This window comes from Mus pahari, chromosome 16 (genome assembly GCF_900095145.1).
Source record: "Mus pahari chromosome 16, PAHARI_EIJ_v1.1, whole genome shotgun sequence".
NCBI classification, from domain to species: Eukaryota; Metazoa; Chordata; class Mammalia; order Rodentia; family Muridae; genus Mus; species Mus pahari.
In genome coordinates, this window is record NC_034605.1 from 22,807,853 (window position 1) to 22,823,159 (window position 15,307).

At 43.2% G+C, this 15,307-nt stretch overlaps 1 protein-coding gene and 1 gene segment (V, D, J or C); one reads left to right on the forward strand and one right to left on the reverse strand.

Annotated features, from left to right (window-relative positions):
- LOC110334265 overlaps positions 1 to 2,212 on the forward strand; it is a 17,150-nt gene extending 14,938 nt beyond the window's left edge. The window contains 2 exon segments of the C gene segment in view: positions 148 to 192; positions 2,070 to 2,212. Coding sequence covers positions 148 to 192; positions 2,070 to 2,212 — 188 coding nt within the window.
- Positions 2,213 to 7,818: 5,606 nt separating this feature from the next.
- The window catches only part of Stard3nl (STARD3 N-terminal like), a 39,478-nt gene continuing 31,989 nt past the window's right edge, over positions 7,819 to 15,307 (reverse strand). The window contains exons 8-9 of the mRNA XM_021215635.1: positions 9,190 to 9,263; positions 7,819 to 8,275 (exon numbers count right to left, since the gene is read on the reverse strand). Of these exons, the coding sequence (XP_021071294.1) occupies positions 9,205 to 9,263 (59 nt within the window). The 3' untranslated portion in view covers positions 7,819 to 8,275; positions 9,190 to 9,204. The remainder of the gene's footprint in view (positions 8,276 to 9,189; positions 9,264 to 15,307) is intronic.

Consider the following 15,307-nt stretch of genomic DNA (forward strand, 5'->3'; position numbering starts at 1 on the left):
CACACACACACACACACAGAGAGAGAGAGAGAGAGAGAGAGAGAGAGAGAGAGAGAGAGAGAGAGAGAGAGAGAGAGAGAGAGAGAGAGAGAGAATGTCAAATAGTGTCCATGGTAACTCACTAGAACTTGTTCTCCTTTCTTCTAGTTAACAACGCTACTGATCTGGAAGCTTACTTGAAAGGAAGAAAGGGTATGTTGTCGGCGTTTCCTCTCTTTACCTTTATCTTGTCATAGAGAACAAGATCTCAATCATCTTAAGTTAGAACTTCTCGGCTTTCAAGAAAAGCCATAGTACCTGGAACTGCAGTTTAGACTGAGTGACACTATAGACTAAACCCATCGTTTCCTAGTCATATCAACAATTTATCTTCATACAATATGATTTTGACTAGGGGACATAGATATTTTACTACCTTTTCCCCTACTGATCACATTTCCTAACACCTACAGAGTCCGTTTTAGACAAAAGGTCCTTGAGCTGGGTTTTGTGTGTGTGTGTGTGTGTGTGTGTGTGTGTGTGTGTGTGTGTGTGTGCGTGTGTGTGTGTGTTGTGTATCTATCTCTCTTGTGACTCCTCTCATACACTGTAATCGTTTCCTCCATTGTTCAGATGTGGCTAGTTAGCTAATATTAAGTCCTCTGTACATGTCACACAATCAGACCTGGGGTACAACTCAGATCATCAAATGGTAACTGATCTCCACTCAGTTTTGCATCTTGCCCCTAAGTCACAGAATAAGGTATTGTCTTCTGTGCAATGCTATATGAATGGGCAAGAGAACGGGCTTCATACAGTATCTGGCTAGTGGTCCAGTCTTCCTAGTGACCCTTCTGTACATATATGCATGAGTGACTTCCATTCTGTAATCAGAGTGTTCTTCACCTGGAAATGGAGAATGATTACCCTAAATTCCCAGTTACTCACGTGAGTGCCACGGTGTCAGATGCCCAGCAAACTCATCATGTTTAGTGAACAGAGTGAGTACTAGTTTCTGCTCCTTTCCCCTGATACGCACACCAAAATGAGACTCATTTATCTATTTTAGGGCTAACTGCTTTTTCATTTCCTCGGGGCCATGAACTCAGAATCTGAGGTACCACATGAGGAATGGACCTGACCAAGGACAGAGTTAAAATTTTTTCCTTACTTGAGACCTCTTATTTTTAAGCCAGAAACAATCATGGCCTTGACTCATTAAGTAGCTATTTTTGTGGTTCTCCCATTCCATCACTGTATTAATCGATGACAGCATATACTTCTTATAAAACTCCAATTAGCCATTATATACTAATGAGAGCCTTGAGAAAGACAGGTGAGTGTCTTGGGAAACCTGGATTGACAGGGCGCCTCAGGCTTTTCTATAGTGCTCACTTCTCCAATCTTCTGTTCATCCCCCTGTGCTAGCATTGGGTTTCCATAGTTCCCGTCTCCTGGAGGAGCACTGCAGGCTCCTACAGTGCTTCAGATGTTCTACATTGTATCTGTGCTTATATTTTTATGTCTGGGCTGATGTCTATACTTGGAAATATGTAAAGTAATTAGGCAACATTTCTTTACCATCATTTCTGTAGACAAAGATTTAGGCCGAGGGTAATTCGATACATAAGACGCAAACTATTTTTTTTCTGTGCCCACTTTATTGCAAATAGAAATGAAAATTCTTCCTTCTACCAAAAGCAATTAATTTATGAAAAATGTAAATGTTTTATTGCAAAGGTATCATAATATTATTTAGAATTTGTTTTGTGATGGATATTATCTGTTATTATTTAGATATGCCAGAAGTGAAAATTTCTAACCTTATACCATACTTAACCTTCAAATGGATGCATCTATACCGAGTGAAAATTCTCTTTTCAGTAGTAGGAAGGTTACAAATGAACTTATCAAGTGTTGTTATTAATTTGACTTCTACGATGAGTCTTCTTGCTCTTCCTGCTAAGAGCGGTCAGTGTTGAGTTGTCCCTCAATGCAGGCCATCAGCAAAAAAAAAAAAAAAAAAAAAGTTGATTATATGTGCTGTTTTGTCAAAAGAGCAGATGACACTAACTCCAGGATTCCTTTAGATATGCTGCAGCTTCAGGCCACCACCACCTATGCATTCTACACCTACCTCATCCTGTTCTTCAAGAGCATGGTCCACTTGGCCTTCGTTGTATTCTGTCTGTTCAGAAGAGCAGCCATGTCTTGTGATGGCCAACATTTATAATGGATGATGAAACAGGAGAGTTCTGCTGTCTTCATCCTTCCTGGATCTCAATATCTGCTGAGGGTCTAGTGGGGCTTGCTTGCTGGCTTTGACTTCGAGGACACATATGCATGGTTTTTGTATCATTACTATAGTTTTCCCAGTAGAGAGGAAACTGATCAAGTTCACTCTTCAATCGATAGTAGCTTCCAAGCATCCAGCCATCCTAACCCATCCTCTCTCAGCCCCTCTAGCAGGTCGCAGCATCACAGGCCTAATGTACACAAACTGCCGCTCCTAATCACCCTATTTCATGCCCTAGAACCAGATAATGCCCCCAAAGCCTCTACTTCATATGCCCTAAATAATTTTATTTGAACTTGAATATTGTGTGTTGTTTTACAAAATACAATAATAAAATCCAGCCTACTTTTGGTGTGATGTGTGTTTTCATTTGTGATAGTGATTGAAGGTTCGAGGTGCAAAGAAACATGACATGGGAACTAGGACATGTTATATGTGTTGGTAACAAGGTCTAATACTATAATCCTAAACCTGAGACGATAGATGGAAAAATATGGTGGAGCAGTGGGTCCTAGGAGATGCAGCCAAGTACAGAAGCCAATGGGACTGCTTTCTCAGGGGAAACTAGGTCATCAGGTTTAAGTCATTCCCATGGCAACAGGATGTGTGCTATGTGATCTGTGCCTGTTTCACAGTACCATGCTTCCCAATCCTCACATTGTTCCCATGAGAGCTGCCTAAACCACAGAGAGGAAAGCTAATGGAAGAGATGAATACATGGACTGTAGACCCGTGGACCTAGGTTTCAACCCTGGATCCAGAATTTAGAGTCTTTGTGAGACCAAATACTGAACCAGTTTCCTCCTGTGAAAGAAGGAATGATGTGCCCTTTGGAGCTGCGCACATTACATGGGTTAATAAAGTTCTATGCTGGCTAGTCCTTGAGAGCCTCAGGCTATTTTCCAGACTTTACCTTAGAAATATTGCATATCACACCCAAACCACACACACAGACACAGGCTTAGCTTCTACTAATGCACCAGGCAAATTACAAATCTCTGAGTGCACTGATGTGAGTATAATTCTATCCTATAGAACATTTACATTCACTGATTTTTCAATTAGTAGTCATAATTTGAAATGAGGCTTGTCTGAATTCAGTGCATTTGTTGCATAGACATAGATAAATTATGCAATTATTATGTGCCTTCCTTAAGTCACTCTCAATCAGAAAAATAAAACAAATGGCTTGAATCTTCCCAAGAATTCCTTGAAGGGCTTGCATTCTGCTTTCCTTACATGTACTCCAGGTCACCTGATGTTCATCCATTCTCATATTTTCTTCTTTGGGAAAGACTCTGCTCTGCTCTGGAATCACAGCGGTCTCCCCCTCTGTCATCAGCAGAAACTCTGCCTTCCCCTGTGAGTAGCTACCATGGCCCTGCTCTTTCTGGGAGAGCACCAATGAAGTGGCCATGAGCTTCAGGTATCACGGGGCCATTATTAATGCTCTCAGGATGGGAACAACATTCTGACAGCTAGCTCTTCCATGCTGGAAGTCCTCAGACTTGCCGTATGGAAGACTCAGTACACATCTGAAGAGGAAGACAGTTGTACATCCTTCTTCATCCAAGGTTTGTTCACCAAAATTGATACATACAGGGAAGCTGTGTGCTCTGATGGGAGAACCCTGGACCAGAAATCACACTTCAAAGCCATTTTAAGCGTCTGAGAGAGTTGGTCTATCTCCTACTCTGTCCCCTCCCACAGTGATCCATAACATGTATATGTAATTACAGAACCCCACACTTGATGAATAGCTATACTATAAAAAATTCAAATCATTGTAAACAACTTTTCCTTAAATATTTTTCAGTCTTTGAAAGCATTCATTTTTTTTCCCAGCTATGTGAAATAGACATTACATTATGCGTATGATTTAGTCTCGTGCTGAAATTTAACTACGCTGTAGAGAACATATTCCAGTTTCTTTGCACCTGCCAATTCAATTGCAGAAAGCCTAATGAACATTGATCATGGTATGTGGAGCCTTAATTTATATCTCATTTGTACAGTTAGACAAGGCTAAGTGACATTCTATACATTGGGAAACCAAGGCCTAGTTGAGTAAGAATGCTTCCTAGAACTATGCAACTAAGAACTAGAGCAAGGCCTCGAACCCAGGCTGCCTGGTCTCACCAGCCCAGCTCTTGCCTTCTAAATCATTTGGTATGGAGCAGAAAAAGGTATTCCTCAGGAAAATCTTCCTCACCAGGCTACGAACTGATTGAGAGAATGATACATCTTCCTTTCACCTCCTGGTTTTATGATATTGTTAAAATTACAGAGCTAGGGGGGAGGGTATAGGGGACTTTCGGGATAGCATTTGAAATGTAAATGAAGAAAATATCTAATAAAAATGGGAAAAAAATTACAGAGCTAGAAACCAACCTGTTATAGTTTGTTTATGCCAGGCTGACCTCTACTCAGACTTGCTGTCCACCAAGGCGGTTGTGTTACATACCACAGGTTGGGATAAAATAAATTTGGGAACAGAAGTCTGCACTCAAAGACACTCAGAGAAAACAAAGATTTGCACAATCTCACATGCGGAAAGTCCTGTCTGAACAGGAGCCTTTGTTTCCAAAACTTCAAAAGGTCTCGACTACAATGATCCAGTCTTACCCCTAAGGCAGGCCTTTGAGAAAAAGCTGAGTGTGTTCCAACCACCTCAACAGATGGGAGAATTTGGCTGGCAAGCTTTTCAGGTTTTCTTATACACCCATGGTGCACGGGCAAACAGAGTCCTTCAAATACTTCTCGACTATAAATACAACTAGTTTAGAAACTCCATGACTCAATTATAAAGCAAAGAGAAAACGTATAGACAACCCACCTCGGGGTTTTCTCCAGTACTTAGGTATACCACTTTGTATTTTTTTTATTTTGCAATTAAATAAATTTTACAAAACAAAAATATGTCTTATAGCCAGGCGTGGTGGCACATGTCTTTAATCCCAGCACTAGGGAGGCAGAGGCAGGTGGATTTCTGAGTTCGAGGCCAGACTGGTCTACAAAGTGAGTTCCAGGACAGCCAGGGCTATACAGAGAAACCCTGTCTCCAAAAACCAAAAAAAAAGAAAAAGAAAAAAAATATGTCTTATAATGATGAAAACTCAAATCAATCCCTAAATACCTCATAAGAATTCAGGAATGGTGATACACACTTTTAATCTCACCCCGGATGAGGCTAATATGCATATACTCAGTGTTCACTGGCCAGTCTAGCTTACTTATTCAGAGTCACCTGGTGAGTTCAAGGCCACTGAGAGTAGACAGTGCCTGAAAGCCAACACTTGGGTTTACCTCTCTGTAGGCATGCCCACTTGCTCATATGTACAGTCACTGACTAATACCTTATTCATGTTCTGTAGTGACACTGATATGCCAAGCCCCCCTGCAGAGAGCCCAATTTAGCTCTGCAGTCCAGGTGTATGTGAACACCAAGGAGAGGCATGTCAAACTTCAACGCTATGCTAGCCTTCCAAGTATAAAACAGGATCTCAGGGTGGCATCAATTTATTTTCTGAGAATAAACATCTCATCAGTTTGACACCTGCTTACATGTCTCTTTACATGTGTCTATTCATGTTCTTGCCCCATTTTCTACTGTGCAGTAATACCAGCAAACCTGGCACCTCTTAGTGCATTTCTGTAAGCAGAGATAATAAGCTAAATGTTCTACATGTGGTAGCTGGATGAGAGTCCAGTGTTTGTGACACACCTTTCCTAATGGACACTTACCAAGTCAGAACTACTTTTGAGTCAATAATACCTAACTTTAACACTGAAAAGGCTGTTTATAATCAGTCTCCATCTAAATAGCAGGTTCTCTGGAAAGGAAGCAGAGCAACATTTTTGGGGCAACTCATGAACAAGACTCGGAGATAACTCCTTGATGGTCCTGAGTTGACCCGACGTTTTCAGTCCAAGTTCCAGGCCTGGCTTTCCAGACATGGAACTCTTTCTGCAGTGGCAAGTACAGACAGGGAAGGGACAACAGCAGGGGCTTTGTGAGGCTGTGACCAGCCAGGACACAGGCAGCATCTCCTGTGGTCAGACATCTCAGCATCCTCCTTCCCGAGTCCACATGGACTCCCAAGTCTCAGCCAGTACAGTGTGCCAGCTGCAGCAGAGGAGGGGACACCGGCGGTTAATGGTGTGCAGGATGGTGCTGCTATGGCTGGNGGCTTTATTTTCTCAGGCATCTTTTGTTTATCTGTTTGGTCAATGTGGTTGCTTCCTGGAAAATGCTCAAAGTCAAACCCACCACTACTGATTGGGGCGACACAAAGGGTAGCTAGGGTGTTAGAAGAGAAAATAAGAGCAGTTAAACCGCAGCCAGTTCTGCTCTGCTTCAAAAGGCCACGGCTAGTAGAAAAAAAAAATTAGCTTCATGCTGCGTGGTGGCTGTCAAACTGCACAGTCACACTGTGGACAGCAGGACTCCTGGGGTGGACACTCGGTGCTCAGCTGCTTCAGCTGGAATCAGATGCTGACACTCGTAACTTTTTTTTTTTTTTTTCCTCAGAGTATAAAGAGGGTGCTAAATGTTCACTCTGATTCCAGCTGATGGAGATGCAGGCCGCAGTAATGTGCTTTATGAGCAAAGAGATGGAAGCCAACCCAATATTCTGAAACAGTCATCTGGGCTGCTACCCGAGGCATCACAGTGACGCTAACTCTAGGATACCATCGTGCAGTCATGAGAGGTCAGAGAATAGGCTGGGTACACAGTCGACGCCCACACCCCAGGGCTCACTCGTCCTGACCCAGAGGAAGCATGACTACCCCTGATTTCACAATTGCACACATACAATGTCCACCTGTGTCTGTGATCGGTCAACTCCACATGGCTGCCGTCTTCCCAAGAGGACTGGCTGCATCTGCTGGCTCGGGTCGGCACTTTCTCTCAGCACTGACATCCGGCTAGGCTTCAAATACATACTGCTCCACTCTTGACCCAGGAAATTGTCACTGAAATTGTTCCATCAAGTTCCTGAGGTCCTGTCCCAAGAACAGACCTAGAGTGTTCGCTCCACTCTTACTGTAAGTAGCCCTTGTTGGTTGCACCCCAGTCTCCCTGCCAGACTCCCTGTGGCACTGCTCAAGTGGGCATACTCTTGAAACAGTGCATATGCAGGACTGGATCTGCACAGGGCCTGCTTCCACCCAAGCCTGAAGCATTGCTCCTGCACATAGTTAACCTTCCCAGCATGACACAGCCAATGGTGGAGCCTCACAGTCTGCCCTTCTGGCAAGCCGAAAGTGAATTTGGAAAAGTGGCTGGGAAAATAGCCGATGACGTACATGAGCTCGTATTAATCCTAAGGAATTAAACGGGCAGGAAAAGGGGCAGCAAAAGCAGCCACAGCCTTTGCAGGTCGTTTGCGTGAAGCACATCAGACCGTAGCTCAGAATAAGAAGCCCCAAGAGAGCCATACAAAACACAGGCCAATGGTTTCTATGCACCCAGGCCACACCTCTTCCTCCTGTAACCCACCACTCCTGGACAAACATATAATATAGACAAAACACAATTGTCATTTTGATACGTTGGATTTATTATTTTAAAACTGTATAAAGAGCACATGTGCATGAGTTTAAAAACACAAGTGAAATGTAAGGAGTTAAAAAAGAAATACAAAAGAAATCTGAGACATGAGACAAAAACAAAATACATTCTGACATTCTGAGAATTGAAACCAAAAGGTACATCACTCACTACAAAATTGTTATTTCAATATATTAAGCAGTCTTTTGATTCAGATGCAGCACAAGACCGAGTTACTCATTATCAGGTCAGACGGAAGCTCACAGACTGGAGGAAGGAGCAGAGCATGGCCCAGTGGCCGCAGGCAGGGAGGATGTGAGTGGAGGTGGAGCGATGTCCATGAGGTATCACCATAAAGAAACTCACTAGCTCCTCAGCATCCAGCAGTGAGCAGGTCCACCACCTCAGCTATCTTCCTTGGATGACGCGCCGTGAGGTTCTTCACACTTAGAGAAGAGTAAAGACACAGTGAGCAGTGGCTGGAGCCAAGTGCTGAGCTGCCTCTCCACCTCCTCACTGCACTGCGGGTGGGCTGTGACAGACACACAAAGGACACCGGCAGGCCAACATACAGCTTTACTTCAAAGGCTTTAACATGAACAATGGTAATTTCATGCTGACAGTTTTGCATCTTATGTGTCCAGCTGCTGGGCTGGGCTGGGCTGGGCTGTGTGCTGACAGTGTCACAGACACAGGGCTCATCTGCTGTGGCAGTGGCTGGGCCAGAGGCCTATCTGCCTTGCCTTGCTTTGTGAGCCACAGTCTGAGAGCCTCTTCCCCCAGAGGTTATGGCCAAAAGCCTGGCTGCCTGCCTGCTGCTACTGTTCCTGCATGAGGATGTTCAAGTGACTTACCTGTCATATGAAGACACTCGCCAACATCCTCCATGCTAGAGCTCACAGCTTCTCTATGAGACACACTAACACCCTTGAGATGTATCCCTGTGGGGAGCTACACAAGTCCCTGGGGTGCACTTGGGTGGGTCTGAGCTCAGTTCCCACTTTATGCTGTGCCACCTCAGAGAAGTCCCTCACCCACCCTCTCCATCCACAAGTGTAATAGGGAGGCAGCATCAATCCCACACCTCACAGGACAGCTGACCTTAGGCGTGTTAGGAGGGTGTTTGAAATTAAGCCAGCAGCTGGCACTGATAGTCTGGCTAAGTTAATCCTTATTTTCTTAGAAATATGGGTCTCTGAGGGTTCTTTTAAGCTACATATTTACAACCCATATACAATATGAAGACCTAAGACTGAATTGTTGCACACACACAAGCAGGATATATCTGGCTCTGGCTGGCTGCACACTACATGACACACTTCCACACTTTGTTGATAAAATTTCATTTATTAACACTCACTTCACAGAGCAGAACTCATAGTTCTAAAAGTGGTTTCTCACTGTCCTGTTTTTCCTCAGCTTCTTCTTCAGATCCTATGAGGCAGAAAAGAAAAGAAAAGCCAGGGTCTTATTGTGTTAATGTTACAAGCTTCTTCACTGAAATGTAGATATAAAATATAATGTAGATCTAAAAAAGAAACAGATTAATAAACTGTCATTTTAACGTTTGACCTTTGGTTCTGTAGGAGAGAATTCTAACACCATGTCTACCTTGGACTAGGTTGGTGAACAGACTCACTTATGTACTAGTCAAAGGTATTCACAGAACAAGGATTATCGCTTCCTATGCTTCATCTCCCTCGTTAAGACTTGTTGGTGTGTTTTAAACTTTTTAAATATATGTATAGGTGTTCTGTCTGCATATGACTGCGAAATACATGCATTCTTGAACATAAGTCTCCAGACTGGAGTTACCAGTTATAATGAGCTCTTGTATGGGTGCTGGGAATTGAATCCAACAATCTGGAATGCCAGCCAGTGTTCTTAGCCACTGAAGCATCTCTCCAGCCCCACTGTGTATATATTCTTAATCTATATTTAATCTAGATGTTTTAGAAACCATGGCACAGGTTGAACTGGGCACAGTAATGATTCTTTTTTTTTTTTTAAGATTTATTTATTTTATGTATATGAGTACACCATTGCTCTCTGCAGTCACAACAGAAGAGGGCATCATCCCATTACAGATGGTTGTAAGCCACCATGTGGTTGCTGGGAATTGAACTCAAGGCCTCAGGAAGAGCAGTCAGTGCTCTTAACCGCTGAGCCATCTCTCCAGCCCCACAGTAATGATTCCTAATGCTAAAGGAAGGTGCTGCCAGGTGGTCAAGTGCTCCAGGGATCACTGACCAGCTCTCTGGAGAGGAGACTTTCCCCTTTAGGTATTTCTACAATTGAGTAAGCTGTCTAATTCTGAAATTCCTTCCTTTGTATCTTTACTAAACAAACAAACAAAAAAATACTAATTATTATCAGGACTTTTTCCTCTAAAGATCAGAAATCAGAGCTACCAGTCTGAGTTATATTCTTTGAGTTACATTTCTGTGAAATAACTTGCACTCACTTAAAATTAATTTATATATAATTTATAATAACATGGAAATTATTGCAGAAGCAAATTCATAACAAATAGTTAAATAAGAAGTTTGCAAGTCTAAGCTTACATATGACAAAATTAAAAACCCAAATCTATATATGCACATGTGTGTGTGTGTGTGTGTGTGTATGTGTGTGTATATGGAGAAATAATAGAAAATAACCATATAACATAACCCTTACATATCTTTGAGAATTTCAAAATATCCACAACAAAATGAAGGAAGCTAATTTTTAACTCATAACTTCATAAAAAGAATCTTGCTTTTACTCTAACAAGTACAAGCACCATGGTGTGAAATTATACACACACACAACTAGAAGAAAACACCATGAGCTGATATTGCCCCTCAGTTTGATGAACAGGTCAGCTTGGCACATTTTTACGTTAGTATACAGCATTCTCACGATCAGGGAAGGATTTCAGGAGAGTGAGAAGACAAGGCACAGATAAGGAGGTGGCCACCCTCATGGGCTGCAGACACAGACCGGGAGATAATGTGCTTTCCAGTGCACATTTGTCTTATAAAGCAGAGAGCAAGCACAGGGAAGGAATGGTGGTGTTAAGGTTGTGCCCCATGTGTTAACTGCACAAACTTTAACCATGCCAAGGGAATGTGGGGTCGCTAGGTAAGCGTTGAGTGCTCAGGCTTCTCTTCTGTTCCACCACACTGCTGCTGAACTGGATGGAGACTCTGGTGGGCTAACTGCCTCCTTTCAATAAAAGTGTCTCAGAAGACTGTCCAGGCTGAGCAGTCCTGCTCCTCTGAGATTCAATGGATACCGCCTGGCTGACTGGCATGAATGGCTGTTTCTGTCTTGGGTCTTCTACACAAAGTTCCATTTGCCATGTGGCAGAGGTGAGAGGCCTTAGTCAAGAGCTTGAACATGACTTCTGTCTAGTCACTGGATATACCACTAAGCATGGCAGAGTCCAGAGACTTCTGGGAAGTGAGGCTTAAAAGGCAAAGCAAGAATGAATGAGCTAAAGTTGTTCCAGAAATGTCACGGTAACAAACCCCGCTTCACGGAAGCCTTTATTTAATCTCACTGAGAATGGAGAGGATTTCCATCTGTTTCCCCTTTCTAAGCAAATTTATAGGTGGAAAGAAGCAGAGGTAGCCAAAATGAAAAATTTAAACTTCTTTTCAGTCACCTGTACCAAGTTTTTGTTCTGCCTACTTCTTTGTCTGGCCAGCAGCTTCCATTTCATGTGCAGATGTGATTATTATTATCTAGGGTTCCCGCTAACATAATAATTGGTTATAACTGTGGCACCCAGGCCAAATCTGACCTATCACTTTTGTTTATAAATAAAGTTTTATTGAAACATGAAAAAATAAAGAAAAAAAAAAAGAATGAAAGAGCCAGAGGGCGTGGACGAATGCTACAAAATTCTGTCCACTGGGCATGACGTTTCATACACATGAACTCAGAGCAGCTATGGTTACATAGCTGCCCAAGATCAAGGAGGTTAATGTCCCAGCGTGGAAGGTGGAGGGCACCTAAGGGCCCATCCTGGTTAAGGAGCTTTGGCAGCTTTTCTTTTAGGGGGTGGCCACTGGTGGGCTGTCCAAGCCCCGATGGATTACCCTACCCCGAAACACCCATGCACATATAGGCAGCACTGATTGTACTTAGTGGATTAGGTACGTTAAAAGAGGACAGGAAGCTACAGGCAGATGTGTTGGGGATGTGCACAGGGACCTGGGGCGGGGAGAGGATTTCCGTACATACAGGAAGTCTTCTGGGAATACAAACTTTCTTAAAACGTGGTAAAGTTTAAAAATCAAGTATTCGAGAAGAAGAAGAGGAAGAAGCAGAAGAGAAGGAGGAGGAGGAGGAGGAAGAGAAGGAGGAGGGGGATGGAGAGGAGGAGGAGGAACAGAAAAGAGAAGTCGCTTTGTTCTATATACAGTGTACTTTGTGGTTAATTTCAACAGTGCCCTTTTGAGAGAAAAAAAAACAAAAAACAAAAACAAATCCAGAACTGCTTCACTATACATTCAACAGAATGCAGCAGAAATTATAGGAAGCATTATTTAAAGGAAAATAACACAATGTGTTAATGATCATCCTGAGAAAGATAAAAGGAGAGTCAAAACTCAACCCTCTGTGTGCCTGCAAATACTATATTTAATTAGGAAAACACTAAAGCAGTAATAGTCAACACACTCAGAGGATACATACAATCAGTTTAAGAAAGTAAAGAAAGACAAGAGGAAAAAGACAGCCAGAGATTGTCAAAATGGGGTAACATTAATGAGCAGAGACTGAAACACAAGTCCTGGAATGGGAGAGCAGTCAGGAGCGGCTGTGAGGGGAAGGGGAGGCAGGCCCGGCAGGAGGGAGGAGTCCTCGCTCACTAGGGAGTGACTGACAGCATGCAGACTGCACAGCAGAGGGCACTGTGCAGACACAGACGCTGGGAGGTTGGGGATCAGGAAGACATTTGAAGAAATACTGGCCAAATGTTCCTGGGGTTGTTGAGAGCCATCAACCCATATACCTAATGGCTGAAGAAATGTGAATAAAGATCTACACAGAGGGCCATGTCACCAACCTGCTGATAATCAGGGAACACTACAGCAGGTCAGAATACATGCGTACCAGTAAAGCAAGGTCTAGAAGAATCTAGAGCTTTAAAGGCCTGTATCAGAACGTAAGAAAGGACCAAAGTAAACCAAGTAAAATGAGTGATGTTTTTACAAAGTAGGAAAAGATTAAACGCAATCCAAAGGGAGTCAGAGAAACCACTGGCTTGGCACACTCTCAGCAAATGACTTTTAGCAAATATGTCAAGTGGGTCAGTGGGGGAGTCACTGTTTTGATAACTGTTTTAAAAACAAATGGACAGAGATATCTGACATCAAAAGAATGTGCATGTAGTCTTGAATTTCTTTTATATATGAAAAGTAATTAAAATATACTATAATCCTAAAAAAAAAAAAAGCAAAACCAACCAACCATAAATACCCTAATCTTGACTGAAACTTCTAGATAGAATCCACAGGCAAATTCCTGTATGACCCAGAGTGAAGGTTAAGTGATCTTAGCTAATACCCTATCATCATCAGGCTAGACTCATAAGCTAGGCTTACTTGACATTAAGACACAACACCCGAGAAGCCCACAGGCAGGCACCACCTGGAGTGGGCTCGAAGACAAATGGCCGAGGCTTCAGCCTTGCTCAGAGAGGCTTCTTTTTGTCACGGACTGGGGTAACTGCAGGTAATCTCCTGGCTGAGAATATGAGTGTTGTCTGCTCAGTCCTAACGAGGACATCTGCATCTCCTCCGAGGCTCAGAGACCATGCAGTCACGACAGGGAAGACAGTGTGAGCCACTCACTATCCAATGAGCATGATCTAGATAGTTGATAAGAAACTTGCAAAAGTTGTAGCTGCTTACACAAGACTGGGAAGATCAATAACCAATCATGAATGAGGTTTGGGTGGTCATGGGGGCCCTGCTTCTCCCTGGGGGGGCTACTGAATACTGGTGGGTCTTGGGGAAGGGGTAGTCACTGTCTTCAGTAGTGTGGTCACTGGTGAGTTCCCCAGTGACAGTAGACAGCGTCACCCATGCTCACAGGACTCTGGTTAAATCCAGTAGACAACAAACCAAATGAGAAGGCATGAGAATGAGAGGGTCTCTGCAGAGAATAGAAGGGGTTCACTAGGGTGGGCAGGGTAGGGTGGAGTGTGATCAGACTGTGTTATATAAATGTGTGGAATTATTACAGAATTTAATTGAAATGTGAAGTAAATATAAAGTGAAAAGACCTAAGGGATGTAGAGCGGGGTTATGGAAGGGATGTCAGTATGTATGGACATGTAAGTTAAAGACAGCAAGCACCTCTGTGGTTCTGTTAGCCTACCAAAAGCAGAAGTGTGCAACAGCATGGAGTCATAACAATAAAGCCAACATTCACAGCCTGAAGTGTGTGCGGAGGAGAGGGCTGCGATGAGCAGCTTCCACCCAAGAAAGGTAATAAATGTTCAAACACGTAAGTGGCTGTTCCTGGCCCAGTTCCTTATTAACAGCCCAAACAGCAGTCTGAAGTGCCAGTGACCGACAAGTGGTGCAGTGTCACACTGTAAGGAAACAGGCACTGACGCCTGCAGAAAGAGCAGCTGAATGCAAAAACCACACAACACGACTGTTACTATGTCCAGGAGACATAGCATCTCGATAGGAAGCAGAGCAATCGTCACCTCAGCGTGACTGGGCAGGCACAGGGGCTAACAGTTTACTGACACAATAAGACAACCTAAAAAACTACCACTAGCCATAACCCAGTGACAATTCCCCAAATGACCACTAGGTGGTAGACATCACAGATGAATTGCCACCCTGGGAAGCTTGATGGGGTAAAACTACTTCATTTAATTATCACTCACAAAAGATGTATTTACTTGTAGTATGTAAAGTTATATATACTTCCATAGCCCTTAAAACATCCATTAATTAATAACCCCGGGAACAGGTTTTTAATACTTTAAGTATTCCCTACACAAAGAGTAACCACCTAATTGAGAACCCTTCTGAGGGATGAAGGAATGAGGCAAAGCAGGGGCATGATAGCTCTTGGAATCTTAGCATATATATATATATTTATTAGATATTTTCTTTATTTACATTTCAAATGCTATCCCGAAAGTTCCCTATACCCTCCCCCCACCCTGCTCCCCTATCCACCCACTCCTACTTCTTGGCCCTGGCATTCTCCTGTACTGGGGCTTATAAAGTTTGGAAGACCAAGGGGCTTCTCTTCCCAATGATGGCCGACTAGGTCATCTTCTGCTACATATGCAGCTAGAGACACGAGCTCTGGGGGTGCTGGTTAGTTCATATTGTTGTTCCACCTATAGGGTTGCAGACCCCTTCCGCTCCTTGGGTACTTTCTCTAGCTCCTCCATTGGGGGCCCTGTGCTCCATCCAATAGCTGACTGTGAGCATCCACTTCTGTGTTTGTCAGGC